Source organism: Sinocyclocheilus rhinocerous, unplaced genomic scaffold (assembly GCF_001515625.1).
Source record: "Sinocyclocheilus rhinocerous isolate Xijiao unplaced genomic scaffold, SAMN03320098_v1.1 scaffold1320, whole genome shotgun sequence".
NCBI lineage: Eukaryota > Metazoa > Chordata > Actinopteri > Cypriniformes > Cyprinidae > Sinocyclocheilus > Sinocyclocheilus rhinocerous.
This window is the reverse complement of record NW_015652132.1, coordinates 62520-81148: the sequence shown is the minus strand read 5'-3', so window position 1 is coordinate 81148 and position 18629 is coordinate 62520. Positions and strand designations below refer to the sequence as shown.

At 36.3% G+C, this 18629-nt stretch overlaps 1 protein-coding gene across 1 annotated transcript; it reads left to right on the top strand.

Moving 5' to 3' along the window:
* The first annotated feature begins 15262 nt into the window (after positions 1-15262).
* Positions 15263-17815, top strand: LOC107713545 (lysophosphatidic acid receptor 6-like). Its single transcript, XM_016519094.1, has one exon. The coding sequence runs from the start codon at positions 16091-16093 to the stop codon at positions 17207-17209; it is 1119 nt and encodes a 372-aa protein (XP_016374580.1). The 5' UTR covers positions 15263-16090; the 3' UTR covers positions 17210-17815.
* Positions 17816-18629: the final 814 nt, after the last annotated feature.

Below are 18629 nucleotides of genomic sequence, written 5' to 3'. Positions count from 1 at the left end.
CACACGGGACGATTTACTACTTTACGAGACGGGTGGAAACCCTACATGTAACGTTAAGTGTCTTGAAGTCATCTAAAATCCTTTTTAGCAATAAAACATTTCGAACAGCTGGGAGAGTTTAAAACACAGTTTAAAACGCAAATAGCAAACATATTAAAAGAAACCCACAATGCATTTAGGCGAAAGTTTCTGTAGCATATCTCCTGTTGCCGGTAGGGGCGCTAATTTAGGAAATGCTCTTATGAGTCGTATTTGAGGATAGTGACAAACGACCTATACGGTCATAGGGGTTGGAGGACTTGTTGGTATTGTATCACGTGGTGTGGGCGTGGAGTGGGGTATGAGTGGTTATGAACGAATGAATGAAACGCATTTGTCCGTGTTTCACTCCGTCTCGAATCGCGCTCGCGGAAAGCGCTTAGAAACAGTGTCTCGGTATGCTTTCAACTCGTTTCTTTAGTCTTGAGCAAGACTGTACGACATTCACATTACATAATTTGACTGATTTTTACGTAGAAAGCGCGACAGAGCACCGCATTAAAAGAAATTATATTTTATGTTTTCATAACCGCAGGCCAAATTCAAAAACAAAACTAAAATTAAATCATCTTTGAGAGCAAGGGGGCCCCTTGCGTATTTTGCATATAGGGAGGATCGGCTCTGCTTCCAGCTAGGGCTGCCACTAACGACTATTTTTATTTCGATTAATCTATCAACTAATTTATCGATTAATCGATTAATCTAAATGATTAATTTCCCGCAAAAAAATTCAACAATTTTACTTAAGAATATTTTATTAAACTATATTTTATTAAACCAAATTAAATCCAAATTTCTATGAAATCCTTTTTTTAAAGCAAAAGTAAAGTGCATCCATCTCATAGTCCAAATCACTGAAATCAAAGTGTAAGAATGACAACATATCCACGTGTTCTAGTCTACTAATAATACAATTATAATAAATAACACTTTTTAAAGGAGTATTTGCCAGAAATGTTATTTACCAGAATTTATTTAGGAGAAAAATGTAAATGTGCAGTATTTCTGAAAGAAAAAGAAAAAAAAGCTTTTTTTTTAAATAAAATCAATTAATTGGAGATGCTTTTGATTATTAAAATTTAATGGAACCATTAAAATAGAATCCAGAAAATAATGGAAAACAGAATTTGGTAAAGATAAAACTGTAAAACTCAATTAATTAGACAGGCTTTTTGATTAATAAAATTTTATTTAAGCATTAAAACAAGAGTATAGAAAAATGAAAATGGAACAAAACCTTTGCGTAGATTTATAAATGATTTACCTTACAAATCTGATGAAATGGCACACGTTGTGATCCCAGATTAAGTTATAATAAACCCAAACTCACAACAACATGCAGAGATGGAGTTTGAGACGCTCCACACATGTAAATGATAACAGTTTCTATGGAACTGTGTGACGCATGTACTTAACCTACACTCATGTAAATAATTAAAGCCATACTGTATTAGAATGGCATTGCATATAATTATTTAATTAACTTGTAGCCTTTGTGAATTCACAATTATGCTTAATTATGATTTTTAAATCGGTTTAATATACCAGCAGCCTTGGGAAACAGTCTAATAATGTGTTTTATGGATTCTCGTCCGTGAAATGCGCCACTTTCGGTATTTTGCCGGTTAGTCGATGCGAGCAAAATGAAGTCGAGGATTTTTAAAAATCGAATAGTCGAATAAAATCGACGAATTGCGACAGCCCTACATCCAGCTAACATTAGAACTTACTAGTTTTCAAAACAGTGGCTATGAAACATGTGAACATTTCAATAACCATAAAACAGGAATACTGTAGCAAACCTCCTGTTAATCTAGAATCTTAACAAGTAACATATCTTCCTCCATTTTTGTCAGGTTCTCCTCGGGGACACCCCTCTCTCTCAATGCAGAGATAAAGTCCATATTTTCTGCAGGAAATTAGTAGCTTTATGATGGAGATTTCAGCTGCCAGCGCATAGGCTACACCATGATATTCGCCAGATGCATTCACAAGGTTTTCTTGCGATAGCTACAATTACGTCGTGGGAAAACTGGTTTTAAGTAGAGATAACGAGAAAACAACTCTTGTTATGTCGAGATCATGAGAAAACAACTTTTGTTATGTCGAGAAAATTAAGTCTTGATAACGAGAAAACAACTCTCGTTATGTCGAGATCACAAGAAAATTAAGTTGTGATCACGAGAAAACAAGAAAGAAAAAAATTATATAATAATACATGGCCGCTTAGAACTTCCATAGAGATGAAAGAATGATTTAATTAAAAAATTAGAATGATTAGTAATTGTCTCTAATTGGCCTGATTAGCTAAACCCGCAAAACACTTCTTATTTAGTGGTACAGTATTGCATGATTTATGGATTATATTTAATAGTTTTGCATAAACATTTGCAATTATATTATAATTAATGAAGCTCTCTACACTGCACACAGAATCTATTATTTACATCGTGTCTACACTTTGTTTGTTATAATGAGAGGATATGAGCTTGAATGACTCAGCACTGAACAAAAACTGCAGTCTGCTTTCACGATCTGTGCTGTGAGGAGCAGGACATGCACTGATATAGAAGCTAATTTCCATTGGCTGCTAATTTGCTACCTATTAGATTGTGTTTTATTAACGTCTACGCCTACCCCAACCCTAAACCTACCCCTTACAATAATGCAAATACAGTAATTATTGTAAGGTGACGTCCTCCTTTCCCCGGACATGTCCTCTTTTTGGACCTAAAAAATGTGTCCTGCCGGGATTTCTTAATCGCCCAAAATGTCCGGGATTTGGCTGTTTTCTTAATCTTGCTCCCGCTGAATCCCTGACCATTGCCGCCTGCTCCCGCAGCCAGGGGCATGTTTACATGGTGTCCAGGGTGGCACCGCCCCCACCCTGAATTCTGGTTGGCCACACCAGGTGCCCCCCCCCACCAGATGTCTTGCGATTGCCTTGTTTTTATTAAATTTCTAAGTGTATCTGGCATTGGCGGATCCTGGCATGGGCAATATGGGCGGCTACCTAAGGCGGCTTTCTTCTCTTCTATATGAAGAGTTTGGTTCCAAAACGCTATAAATCCATTTGGATTAATTTGAGTAAAAATGTGTTTTCTTTACCAAGAAAGTGGCAAGATGAAAACCACTATTTTCTGTTTCAAACTTTCACATAGCATCTTTAGGTTATAATAACATTAAAAATTCAAATCCAGATTTTGATTTTCAAAGATGTATTATAAAATTTTATATTTTTTTCCCAAAAATGCAATAAATCCATGACACATTTTTTTCCCAAAATGCAATAAATCCATTGAATCAATATAAAAGTAATTTTTCATATTGATACTGTTGAAAATACACAACATAATAAGTTGATCCACATATGACAGCCTCTGAACTTGGTCAATACTAATCTTATATGCAGGCACTGGACTAAAAATACATTCAATCAGTCATAGCTCCAAAAAGAATTCAACGGGTCATCTTGTTAATGCTATAAATTAATTACAACAATAAAAAAAAATTTAATCATGAACATACATGAACAACATCACATTAAACCACAGAAATTCCAAAATGACATTGCATGACAATCGCATTTTATTTATCGTGCAGCCCTAATTTTTTTGTTTGTTTGTTGATCACAAATTACAAAATAGATGAGGAAAACTAGGATGCCGGGTGTTTTCAAAGCGCCGCCATTACTGTCTAGAGTGCGTGGAATGGTGCGCTGTGATTGATTGTTACTGTTTACAGTGCGTGGAAAGGTGCGCTGTGATTGGTTGAGCGGATATATCGCATTCTGACAAAAAGGGAGACTGGCATTTGTCGCGGTTTGGAAAAAAAGGCAGAAAACATGACAGAATAACTCGGCGGATATCGCATTTTGCATAAAATTAAAAATGGACTTTTCAATACCGACCAGATACAATACAGATTTTGGCGGAAACTCAATTTTTAAATTTTAAATTTAAAATTTTCGCGTTTTGGAACCAAACTCTTCATATACTTATCTAATTTTAGGCAGTTTCTATAGTGTTATCTTACTGACAAATGTCGAGAGCGCAGTGATGTAACGCGATAGCACATCCATGTAATGCGCGAGCACGAATCTCTCCACTCACAAGCATTTCCTTCACTCTCACAAAACTGGACGTTCACTTTTAGACAGTGTTCTCTTATGAATTGGCTCTGCTCTCGCTCAGATATTGCGTGTGCATGCTCAAACTTTGTACTTGCATCATTGAAGACCAAGAGCTTTTTTAATTCAGGTGAAGAGTAGGCTTATCCCACTAAATAGAAGCAAGCTGATTATAGTCAGCCTTCTGTAGTTATTTATTTTATTATGTAAAACTTATTTAAGTTAAGTGCATATTGTAAATTTGCATTTATTAAATTATTTAATTTAGTGCATTTGTATTTTGTTGTTTTTGTATATAGTTCTACAATAAAAGCGTATCAACCAGGCCCGGTTCCACATATAAATCACTGAGGGTGCTTCTGAAATTAGAAAGGGTGCTCTAGTCTTAATGTACATTTTCACATATTTTGTCCCATCCATTGCTATGGTTATCACTATGTCAATCACTGCTATTTCGAAAGTGAATCCCGCATAAATATTCGGATGTCATTCCCGAAACTTTGCAAAGTGTGTGCGGCCGAAAAAACAAAAGTTCTGCATTTTGAATGGATTCTAGCCTAGAAAGCTTTCAAAGAGCACTCCCTTTATAATCACTAAAAAGCTGTCACTCTTTGTTCATCGCAATCTCACAAAGTTCTGTTATGACCAATGAATCTCTCTACACTGTGCGATCAATCTATTATTTACACAACAGGGCCGGCCCTAACCAATTTGGTGCCCTAGGCAAGATTTTAGCTGGTGCCCCTTGCATCGCAGCCAATTCCACCACCGATCATTCACACAGAAACTGCATAGCTTTATGACATAAAACAAATTACATAAGTACGGATGCACAAAAAAAAAAGAATAAATAAATAAACTGACTCAGATAGCTATTTAAATTAGAGAACTTTATCATCCAAAGGCAGCTACAATACTAACATTTAAATCTTACAGAATGGTCTAACTTTAGCTTTGTGAAATTAGGCTGCACAAAACATACCAAACAGCAGATGGGCTGAATGAAAATGCAAATTCACTCTCTGTCAGCAGGTGGCGTTTAAGGAACAGCAGTGATGCATTGTTTCCTTGATTACCACTGTAAACACAATGCATTATACTGCAGTAGCCCCTCACTGCATAACACAAGATCCAGGGGCCGTGGTTGGATCCACATCTAGGGGGTGGAGATTGGTAGGTTTAGGGGTGGAGATGGGTGGATTTAGGGATCAGGGGTGGAGACGGGTAGGTTTAGGTATATGTAAGGTGGGAGGAGTTGGATCTGGATCCAACCACGCCCCCCGGATCTTGTGTTCAGCAGTGAGGACCATCTCTTATACTGAGGCAAGATGAAAGGAAAATGCCATCTAAACTTTTTCTTAAGACAGTCAGTTCCCCTCAGAGATACATTCATACTTTGCGCATTGTGAACAGTGAGCTTGCGCTGCCTGCTAATGTTTTCTCCTCTTTGGGTTTTCAAACTCTGAAAAAAAGAAAAAAAAAAAATTTTGTTTGCTTAAGTTGGCTTGAAAAAGAATGCACTAGCATGAAAAAGCCAACTTACTGAAATCCTATTTAAACTTAAGCTGCGTCCCAAATGATGCACTATACACTATGCACTTATACACTATGTATGTATGCACTATGTACTCAGTCATGTAGTGTATGAATTATATATGGTTATTTTGTCATTCATAATTGGAGTCTGGTAGCCCCTCCCCCTTCGCTACGTAATTAAAGCTGCGACAGTTGAGTGCATGATTGATGCAGTTGAGTCCGACATTCCACACTTCGTTTTTTCTGTTATTTAAGTGCATCATCCGGGTATTGTTAATTGTTAAAGTAGGATTGGGTACCGAAACCCAGGCTGTGTCAGAAATCGACCCCTATACCCTTAAATAGGGCACTATTTGAGGGGACAGACATTTTTAGTGGTGTCCGACGTTACAGAGTGCACTCATTCAATCCCACAATGCACCGCAATAAAGAGTGTACAACCGATGTATTGTTCGAGATGCATCAGCACTGCGCAGACTGATGAGCGTATGACATCAAAGTACCGCGACAGCGATTCAAAGGCATATGCTCTCCAGTCGCTCTTGCGGTACTTTCATGTCATACGCTCATCACGCACAAAAAACATACGCTGCGCAGCGCCGATGCATCTCGAACGAGCCTTATACCCATACCATATTCACTATTCTCTACATTAGTCCACTTGAAGGAGTTAATAAGTGAATTAGGACACTGAGTGCACCGGAAGGGGTGCCGGTTTTTTCTTTGTGCTTTTATTGTTGGTAAAATATAATAATAATAAAAAAAAAATTCTGACAGTGTGGTTGTGATTGCTTTGTGTCACGCGCAGTGCTTACCTGCAAGAGTATTTCCCGCCAGATTTTTTCTCAGATTAGAAGATTTGCTGCTTCAGTATGTCGTGCTTTCACGAAATTCTATCTATTGTTCTTCAAATTATACAACTGAGAGAACAACAAAATGAAGAAGCTTTCACAGAACAACTGAGACGATTGATTTTCTTACGCAACGGCCGACAACTGGTAAATCACCAAGCTTGAAGTTAATCCTATAGCGCTCTCTACTTGTGTGGTACTGCACTTACCGGTAAAGTGTAATGTCAGATTCATAATTCAAGCAACTCATAAGCATTTAATGAAAAAAATAAAGACGTAATAGTTTTCTTTAAAAATATTAAATAATTTTACATTCATAAACTGTAAGGTGACCTCTCTAGTAACGAAACGATCTATTTGGATTTCTATCATGTATACAAACCTTAATTTAACAATTAAACAAACTTACACCTATAGGATTCCATCTTGTGGTCAGACGCGGGAATTCTTTCGGCGCGCGCATTGTGGGTATTCTCCAGCCCTTGAGCGTGCACTGGTTGTACACTCGTTACTGCGGTGCATTGTAGGATTTAATGAGTGCAACATTTGCACTCTCTATTCTATTTCTATTCTAATGGCCAATCCATAATTTTTGGGGTGGATTTTTTATTTATTTATTTTGTAATAAGTATCGGTTCAGGCACCGGAACCGTTTTAAAAGTATCGATTTGGCACCGGTATATAAAAAAAAAAAACGATGCCCAACCCTAATTTAAAGTGCGGAATTTTCATTGTGAACGCACTACTGGCACTATTTATACTACAGAACATCATAGAATAGTGCATAAGTATGCGATTTGGGACGCACCTTTATTCTTCTTCTTCTGAGACCAAATTTTAAAGTGTATCTCCTCCTACACTTTTAAAGCTACAACCACCAAACTCGGGTCAGACCTTCTCTTGTCAAGAGTCTTGAATTTATTGACTTTGACTTGAATTTATATGAATGATCTTAAGACAAATGAAAAAAAAAATATTTTATGCAGCACAGTAGGAAAAAAAGTGTCAGAGAAAATAAAAATGTTGTACAAAAATTGTATTTCTTATTTTTATTCGTCTTGTCAGGATACAATTCGTTTAACATTGATAACACAATAGGGAAAAATTGTTGCAGAGAGAAAAAAAATAAAAATGTAGGTTGTACAAAAATAGCCTATTAGCTATTTTTATTCGTCTTGTCTAAATACTAAATTCGTTTGACATTTTTCTGTTAACACAGTAGGAAAAGTGTTGCAGAGAAAAATAAATAAATACGACATCTTTCATTTAAAATTATAGGCTAAGCAAAATATAAACAAAACCGAGTTGAACGTCCTTCAAGGACAGCGCATCCACACTTTGCTCCATCCTTATTCTGCTCTGTCACTCATCGACAACCTGCCTGTTCTGTCTGAGGGCCGTATATTTACCACAGGTACAGCCCGCTCTGAGCATCGTTATGCACATGCTGCGCACAGAGCCCCGCAAACAAAATGCGTGACGTTTAAAGCATGCGTGCAGCGCGTGAATAACAGTCCTGAGCGCAAGCTGTACCGGTGGTCAATAAGAATAAAGCGCAGATATGCTATTCTAAATGGACGTCGGGAACGGGAAATTGTTAGATCGCCCGCTCCCGTTCAAATTACAGCAGAGTTACCGACCGCTACCGCGTTTTATTCGGGAATTTAATCTCATGGCGCAAAAAATACGGTCGGGAGCCGCGGGAATGCAGACCTCTACATTAGATTACTGTGATAAAATGAAATTTAAGAGTTAGATCAGGTAGAAATAGCTCCCTAAGATAACATTTGCAGGTTAGCACTTCTTAATAGTGTACCTGTCACACTTTAGCCTAATGCGAGGAGCGAGGAACGAGGAGAACAGGAGTACATGAACAACAATAGTCTTTTAATTCAGAATTTCTAGGAAGTAACACTTGGCAGCTTGGAACACAGGAAACACAGGGGTTGACGTTCAATCTTGGACAAGGACAGACAGCACAGACTCGAACTTAAATGCAACGGATAATTAACAAACACAGGTGTACTGAATGACTAATTAACTGGGAGACGGAACACATGGGGAAGAAACTGGGTCACAGAGCACAACAAACAGTCCAGGGGCGGAGTAAGAATTTCTGTAAATCTGTATGACCTCACAATAAAAATGCATTTGAGTTAGACTAAAAATACAGACTTTGAAAACAACAAGAACCAGGGCTCAATGAAGTTCCAAACTTTCAGTTTTACTTGCTATTTGTGTCGTATCTTAAAGTGTGGGTAAGCCTATATTTACCATAATCAAATCTGTAGGTGTCTGGAAATCTTGACATTGTCTTATCTGTTTAGTCTCTTGCTTTTCCTGTTTGTCAAGCTTTTTCCTTTTAACTACTAGAATACAGTGTTTTCCCCATTCAGGTATTGCATGCCCAAAATGTACCATCCTAGATTTGAAATAATCAAAGCTATCATAATTTCGTTCGCAGGAAGTGGTCTCCAAAAAGATATTAAATATTTGTACACTGCCTCACCAACTAGACATCAGTTTTAAAAGAATTAGCCCAAAGATTTACTGTAAGCTAATACACAGTCCAAACATGCCTTTTAAATCATTCATGTACCAGTTTTTAATCTGGTTTCCATTTCTATGATTTTTATGTACTGAAGAAGGGGAGAGAGTGGGGCACAACATAACACTTTTTGACGTTCTCAGTTTTCCACATTAGTTGGGGCATGTAAGGGGCACGTTGTAACATGACCATATAACAGCTTAAAATGTTGTCTGATCTAATCAAAAATATGCAAGACAAACTAAAATGTTTTGTCACTGAGATACAAAAAACATTTTCATATAAAATAATGGCATTTAAAAAAAATAATAAAAAATATACTAATTTTGGAGTTTGACAATGAACATTGCAAAACACAAAGATATGGCATAACAATATGGACAAATAGATGAAGAAACATCAGACATTTAGAAAAACACAGAGCTGAACACAACACACCGCTCCCTCCACACATAGCTCTCAGGGCAGGAGGAAAATACACGAGCCAGTAAGAATGTTCAAATTTATTGAAATAATGATTTCTGAACATTGAGGTTCTTCTTCATCGGGGTGGCCCCGACTTGTGTGAGAGCAAATCGGGAGGTGCAAGATTCGATTAGTAAATGCCACACTTTACCAGATAATCCATGCCGAACATCGAGACCGACTGAGGTCCTTGACAAGATTTTTCCTTCAATTCTTGGGAGGGGAAAATCAGGGATCTGAACCCGGTTTTAGGCTGGCCCCGAGTGATTGGGGGGCGTGGCCCCATTCAAGGCTTGTTGCAAGATTTTTTTTGTCCAAAAAAATCTTCTATTGTGTGGTGTCTTTACGATTACTGCTCATCTTGTGTGTCCCAGGCCTTAGTCTTTCTTCATCTGTTTCTCAGTAGAATAAAAAAAATTAAAATTATTACATCACTAACTTAACGGAATAGCATAGTTTTAGTAATATGGTATGGTGTAACAGTGTTACAATGTACAGTGTTACACTTGCCCAAATGGGATTTTAACCTGGTTAGTGTCTTTTGCTAGTTAGATAACCATTAAAATAACAGATTGGAGATTAAAACAACAGCAGATTTGTCTCATTTTAAATCAACCCTAAAAACTGTGATGAAAAATTAACTCAAGTAGCCTAAGAAATGTATTTTTGCTTTCAATTTTTATTTTATTTTAATTTTGGTGCAATTGTTTCTCTATATAGTGTTGATATAGCAACTAGTAAATACAGTATGCTTCAATGCTAGCATGTGTGTGTGAACTTTTAAGCCATGTGTGTTACAACTAGACCCTGTTAGGTTGTGTTTAAGATGGCTGGTATATGACATTTGGCTTTGTTTTTTCAGTCAGTATTTTTTCCCCAAAGGATTGTATATTTACACATTAAATTCACCTGTTTCAGTCACTTTATCCATCATATTTATGAGCATTAGCGGAGCAAAGTAATGGCTTGTAAATACAAAAACACATACACAAGCCACAGCCATGTTTTCATTTGTCTACATTAACATGGTCATCATTTCCTTCCCTAAAAAGCCTTGTTTGGATCTTACAGACTATTTTAATTGAACTGAATGGAATTGAATTCTGAAAATTGAATTTTGAAAAATTTAAAACAAACATATTATTATATATTACATTACATTACAAAGTGTAGATTTTAAATGTATTGCAAAATTCAACATATATAGAAATAGAAGCATTTTCACTAGTGACAGACTTTTTCGACATCACTGTATATACAGTACTTTCCTCTTTCTTTTACATCTCTTCCTCTTTGAGGATTCATTTGAGAAATTAATCTCAATGAATTGGCCTTGGTTACTTGGTTGTGTTCTTTGCATTACCACTTATAAACTTGACATTCACTTTGCTTTCCTGCCAATGCCAACAATTATGAAAGTATGGCCAATGGTGTAATACCGACTCTAGCTGACGCAGTGTCTTTTTAGCTTGTACAAACAAGTTGCCACACATTCTCTCAATATGACAACAGCCAGCCACTCCTACAAAAATGTGAATTGCAACATCAAATAAACACCTAACCAGAGGTCCAGAGATGTATGAAAATTGAGGCATTTGCCATAAGCACCAGCAAATACAATAGCTTTCACTGTACATTTAATGGGAAAAAAAACTGACTTTCAGACTTGACATTCTTTCTTCAGTGAAACACAAAAGGAGATATTTAGCAGAATGTTGAGGTTGCTATTTTTCCATATACATGTAATGAAAAATTCACAAGGAAAGATTTGGAATAGTGATGAGTCTAATATTGACAGTAGTAGTTTAAAAGGCCAGTAAATTATCTTTATTTTTAGGATGTATTCCTGGAAGAACTGTTAGTGCAACTTAGCAATTATGTAATTATAATACTCTTAAGTCCAGTATCAGTATGAAACAACTGGTACACATTAATGTTTTTCTATTTGCAAAAAGCAAACTATTAGCTATAGACAAGCAGCCGTAATACACCCGCATGTACTATATAAATGTAATCACTCAAAATCAGTCAACAATGAAAGAGCCATGATATTGATGCTTTTCAACCAAGGTAGCTATTAAACTAACCTTAGCATAGTGCTGTCTACTGAAAAAATATTATGACTAAAGGGAAGTGGGAAGAGCAAACATACTTTATTTTCCCACAAAACACTTTTCCCTAATGAACAGATAAGTGCAGCATGCACAGAATTTGCAAAATGTCAAGTTCTAATGCAGCTTTTATTGAGAGAAAGGCTTTTGACATGCCACACAAATTTAAATTGGTTTTCAAATCTGGACTGTGTGTCCGCACTGTCATTAAAATCTGATCTTTTTATTCAGATAATGTAGTCAATATCCAATGTTTCTACATTAGTTTCTACATTAGGTGGTACAGTAAATATGCAAGCACAATGCCAAAACACTTTTTCTTACAACAAAAGGAAGTGCACTTAGTTGTATTGAATGTGCACTTCTAGTGTACTTCAAATCTTTAATGTGTATATTTTTAAAACCCTGCACTTAAAGAGAGAACACTTTAGTAAACTTTAAAAAGTGCACTTTGTAATAATGTCAATTTAAATGTTTTACTTTAAAGAACATTTTAAATCGTTGTTTAATAATCTTGTGTCATGTTTAAAGAAGTACACTTTTGACAAACACACTAAAGCAAATGCAAGTACTTGATTATTTTAAATGTAGTATGTTATTCGATATTACATTTAAATTTAACATTTGTTGTATTTCAAAGACAATCAATAGAAGTAATTATGAAATTTCATATGAAGATTTACTTATGTAAAGCAAATCTTTATAACTGTAAAGCCAGTCTTTACTCAGCTGGGTTAAATACTGTGTTATACAATTCAGCAACTGTATTTAAAATAAATGTAAATTAAAAAACAATTGCATTTAATTGTTACAGTATAGACTTTCTGTAATATATGCACTAATTTTTCACAAGGAAAAGAAAACTAGAAAATATTAATGGCATCTCACTGCTATTCTGAACAATTTATGTATAACATATATCATATAAACAAAATTACTGAAATGTATTATGCAAAACATATTGTTACCAAAGCAAACACCATCACTTGGAGTGTTAGAGATTTTATTAAGGAGCAAAATCCAGCAAACTGACATGAAAACAATTCATTGTTCAGCCTGTGCCGACACAGTGAAACATGTAAGATGTTTTTATGACCATTGTTCTGTTTTCCCCATGGGGCTCCCTTAAAACAAACACCATCAAGGTCAGGGAGACAGTTTCAGTGAAAAACAGACTATGTCATTGTTTGCTGCACGCAAGACCAACAAACCATTCCACTGAACACATAAAAACAAGACTCTCAATTGTGCACTGCCACTAGATGAAACACATGTCTCAGGAACGCAAAGCATCTCATTTCAATAGCAGGAAAATGTGCAAATGCTGGACTGGGGACCAACAGAAGTGTTAGCTCCAGAAGTGTTAGTGTCAGTTCCAGAATCTACAGAGAGCCTTGTCCTTGAACAAAATATACATTAGACATGAACATACATCAGCATGTCATGTCTAGTTTCAGCATCAGAAAAGCAAAATTTTGAATATCAAAACATCAACGTCAAATATGAGTTTTCACTGGCAAATGATAAAACAGGCCCCAAAAAAACCCCAGTCTAAAAATGTGTTACATGCAGTTTATCACACAAATAAAGTAATATCACACATCTCCTCATCAAGTGACATAATTTGAAGTATCTTCTAAGCTCCAGGGTTATTATAGTTAACTAAAACTAAAACCATAAAAAAAAAAAAAATAATAATAATAAATAAAAAAATAAACATTATCTGAAATGCAATGAAATAAATGTCGTCTTGAAATAAACATTAGCTGAAATTATAGATACAAACACAAAAAAAATTATATGAAATTAAATTAAAAATCTAAATATTAATAAAAACTAATAGTATCTCTATGATATTAAAATAATACTGCTTAGCACAAACAGTGTTTTTATTTTTTACTTGCATTTATTTTTTTTAAAATGTGTTTTATTAGTACCACTAATGATGGGCATAGCTTAATCAATGATGTTTACTTTATATATCCGATTGTTTTTTTTTTTACATTTTTTTTTTATAGACATCAAAAGCAATAAAGAAACACAAAACTGAGCATTTTTATTCTGTGAACTTATGTCAGCAGCAGTCAGTTTTTAAAGTAAAACACCAAATAATGTTTTCCTTGTCAAAACCAATTTATAATAATAAAATAGAATAACTTTTTTTTTTTTATGTGTGTAAAAGCAGAATACCCAGTGAAGAACTACTCTAGCCACAATCCAGAAGGCAGCACTTTGGATCAACAAATTAGAAACATCCTTGTTACCATAGGAACAAAAACTATGTTAAAAGAGCATTGTGAATCAGTCTTTCTACTTAAACAACTATACAACTATATATCATATATATCTACAGTATATATCTCAACTCTCATCATCTCAAGTCTCAAGTTAACATTAAGTTTACATTACATTAAGTGCTTTTTACATTCATTTTTTTTTCTTCAGAACAAACTTTTTAATGTTGTGATTAATCTCAGAGTTGATTTTATTTGATTAGCCTTAAAATTCTATGAGGACTTTTGTTTAAAATTCCTATATAAAAAAAAATGAATGGGAAAAATAATTCCAGAACTACTGTCCATGTTGTGCTCCATTATTAAAGACCGGTTCCTCACAATATTGCATAATTTGTTGCACATTGTTGTTGCAAGTTAAGAGCAATGTATCATAGGGTGTGGTATATAATACAAAATCCCTTGCCTAACCCTGACAGAATGTCTCTAAACTGCAATTTTTGATTTTATTTTATGTTTTGTCAAGCACATGAGCAGTAAATATTATGTGAGTAATGATGCTAGAGCTGCAGGAAAATTACGTAATGACAACTAAAGTCATCACAAGAATGCCCACAATGGCAAGCCCTTCAGTGAGGTCAGTAGCAGACAGAAAAAATAAATACATTTCATACTTTTAGGGGAATATATATATGGTTGTATAACACTGAATATAAATGTAAATAAATGTAGATATATGTTTTATAAACATAAACAAATGCAAATATAGTCAAATAGTCAGATAATTTGAATGACTGTCAATGCTCTTTGCATTCAGATGGTGTAATTACCAGATCTACCAGCAGGGGCTAACTGGACCATGCTAAAGGCAAACCATGACTTGGTAAAACTCTCTAGTATTATCAAATGTATCTCCTAAGTAGAACTAAGAACTCTTTGCCAAGATACCAGTGTCTGTACTAGTCTGAGATTTCAATATTAACTAAAACATTTTTACCAAAATTCTTCCAAAGCTCCACTAACTAATCTATTCTATCCACATTTTATAGCTCCATAGACTCTTAATTTCAACAAAACAGTTGATACTTACAAGAAACACAAATAAGAACTCCAATAAGAGGTAATACTTTTAAAGCATTACCTCTTGATGTCATTTTATTTTGGGTAAGGTTTAATATTAAATAATACAATAACAAATTCAAAGCTGTTGAAAGAGTTATGTTGTTGTTAAAAGAACAGTTTGCACCTTGCACACTGTATAATAATTACTTGCTGTCTGGCTTCTCTGACAGAGGAGGAGGGATCTATCCAGGATGTAGGAGGAGCCATGGTTAGTCAAATATGCTAGACATGATAGCACCGGCTCGTAAAGTACAGCACAGCTGCCTCTCTCTCGCCTCTTCAATGCTCACAGCACAGAATGCCCCTGAGGCTACTGCTGACGGATACAACAAGACAGAGCAGCAAGGAAGGGGGTGGGCCAGGAAACAGACCCTCAGATGAAGCAAGTCTGACTTGCTTTTGCACTGTCACACTCAGAGAGAGCTGCATGATGTCTACAGGTGCTCCACAATCACTGGACAATCTGTGGGACTGAGAACAAAGAGAGCTAATTTAATTTAAAGGATACTTCAAGACGAGTCTGGGAAGAATTTGGGAATGCTTTAATTAGTATTTTGGACTTAAGACATTTGTTTTTCCTCAATAGGATATACCAGGAGTGGATTCGAATAGGACTACTCCCTTTGGCTGCATGTGGATGGTATTGTTCAAGTCGAACCAGATGAACTGTGTGAATTGAAACTTTGGAGTGAGTAGCTGCTAAGCTTGGAGCAACAATCTTGTGGGGTGGCTAGGGAAAGGACAGAAGGAAGGGGGAGGGGAAGAGGTAGTCGGGTCTGGCTCCAGTCTCTGGGGGAAATGCCTTCAACATGAGGCTTTGTTGAAGAATGTTGAAGAGGAGTGTTTAGAACCGTTTCAGTTTTGAACTGCCAAAAGAAAAAGCACATTAAAGAGATCTATGTGTCCTTGAAGGCAAGACCATCTTGCAGTTGCTAGCAATCTGTCTGCTGCACATGCTTTGTTTTGCCCTGTTGAATTGTGGATTGAGGAAAATCCTCTTATTGTGTAGTCTCGCCTAACTGCCACCGTATAGTGCGCCTTTGTTTCTCATTGAGATGTACAACACCACTGTTCAGATGGAGGCTTTGACCGAGATATGGACTGGCAGTGGCAGCAACACAAATTCCTCTCAGCAGCTAAATAACATCACCCACTGCCCAAAGAATGACAACTTCAAATATCCACTCTATAGCATAGTGTTTAGCGTTGTCTTCATGGTGGGACTCATCACCAATGTTGCAGCCATGTACATTTTTACTTGTTCACTGAAACTGCGGAATGAGACCACCACGTATATGATGAATCTTGTGCTTTCTGATTTATTATTTGTGCTCACACTCCCTTTGAGGGTCTTTTACTTCATCCAGCAGAACTGGCCATTTGGCAGCCTGCTCTGCCAACTCTCCATCTCACTCTTTTACACGAACATGTATGGGAGCATCCTGTTCCTAACATGCATCAGCGTGGACCGTTTCCTCGCCATCGTTCACCCCTTCCGTTCAAGGGGGCTCCGGACAAAACGCAATGCCAAAATTGTGTGTGCTGCTGTTTGGGTTCTAGTGCTGTCTGGAAGTCTTCCGACAGGCTTCATGCTGAACAGTACTAACAAGCAAAAAAACAACACGATAGCCTGCTTTGAGAACTTCTCCTCAAATCAGTGGAAGAGCCATCTCTCAAAGGTAGTGATCTTCATAGAGACAGTGGGATTCCTTATCCCCTTGATACTGAACGTGGTTTGCTCCGCTATGGTGCTCCAAACTTTGAGGAGGCCACAGATCGTTAGTCGGGGAGGGAAGCTGAACAAGAAAAAGATCTTGAGGATGATCATTGTCCACCTCTCCATCTTCTGCTTTTGTTTCATCCCCTACAATGTCAACCTTGTCTTCTATTCACTTGTGCGGACAAAAACCTTGGAGGGCTGTGCAGTAGAATCAGTGGTTCGGACGATCTATCCGATCGCTCTGTGTATTGCTGTGTCCAACTGCTGTTTCGACCCCATTGTCTACTATTTCACGTCAGAGACGATACAAAACTCCATTAAGAGGAAGTCTCAGATGAACCGTTCCTTTGATGTCAAGTTCTCTGAGGCCTTGCAGTCAGAGACGAGCTCCTCTCTTCAGTTCAGCTTGAGGTCCATAAAGAACAAGATGTTCCACAATGAGTCTAATGTATAAGGACAAGTATTGGACAAATGGGTGTAAAGAAACTGAATACACAAAAAGCACTCTGCAGTAGATGAAATGTGGCATAAAACATGTGAATATGCCCTAATTTGTTTTGTTAATATCTCTCAGGGCAGTAATTACACAACGCCCTTTTAGGGGATTTGCCTCCCTCTTAAAGTCATCCTTCAGCCCAGTACTGGGGGCACACCTGTTGTCAATGGAATTATATCCAAACATTTGGAATACTTAACTGTGGAGTAAGAATAATACAAATATGCTGTAAATCAACTGGAACTTGATTAAAGTAGACGAGTACCTGTAACTATATGTGAATGTACTTACATTTCCATAATGGTAAGTGAATGTGAAAATAACATACTAGGATATAACCACTATTTAATTAAACCCACAAACAAAATAGAATGATGCCATTTTATGCAATACCACATGTAAACACATTGACTGCCTGAAGGGTCATAGTATTAACAAGCTGAAAACTTTTGTTGGCACTTTATATAATACTGTATATTAACTTTGCACTGACATTGATACTGTCATAATGCACAGTTTTTTTTTCTGTTACAAACATCACTTGATAATAAAGTTTTACAATTAGAGGTAGAGGTGTTTTATTATCGCTCCTTCTCCCTGTGTAATTTCCAATCAAAAAGTACAATATAGTCAATATATTGCAGTTGCAAAGTTTAAATATCATCTTTAAGTATTCAGCAGTTACTGTTTAAACTCTTAATATCTATATGCCTCCGTATATGTACTGCCACATTGATAAAAAAGATGAAGTTCTCTCTGTGTTGTTAGCCATTTCATTTGGCTAATATTGAAAAAAAAAAAACTTTAGTCTTTCGACTAAATGCATTGTAAGAACAACATTTCAACCACTCAAAGTGTCAGTAACTGAATAGTGAATCAGATGTACTTCATTCACTTTGATGTGAGCCGCGTTCAAGAACCAACTGTCCTTTTTCAGAATTCTTTTTTTTGCATTGTTATAAATATGTCATCTGCTGCAGGCAAAACTAAGCTGAGGTTTGGGGTAAATGAGGTTGATAAATATATTTGTAACCGCACAATTTGTGACGACAGCACAGCGCTAGATTTGGCAGAAATTGTTAACACCCAATCCTGACCAAAATCCTCCCTTCTAAACATGCCTGTAAAAGTTGCATTTGTTGCCATGCATTAAGGTGTTGCTATATCTGTAAAGGGAGATCCACAGCTCTTAAGCCATTGGCACAACTGATACGTCAGCTCACCCGCACCCATTGTGTTGCCATGCCATTCACAGTTAATCTAGTTTAGCTCTTGAAAAACAAAGAAAAAGAGGAAATGAAAAAGACCATCAGGGGAAAAAAAAGTCTAATGAGAAGTACTGACTTCACTCTTACCCACTTCAAATCCAACTGCTCGC

Coding starts and splice junctions, on each gene's coding strand:
- LOC107713545 (XM_016519094.1), top strand. CDS start 16,091: ATGTACAACACCACTGTTCAGATGGAGGCTTTGACCGAGATATGGACT.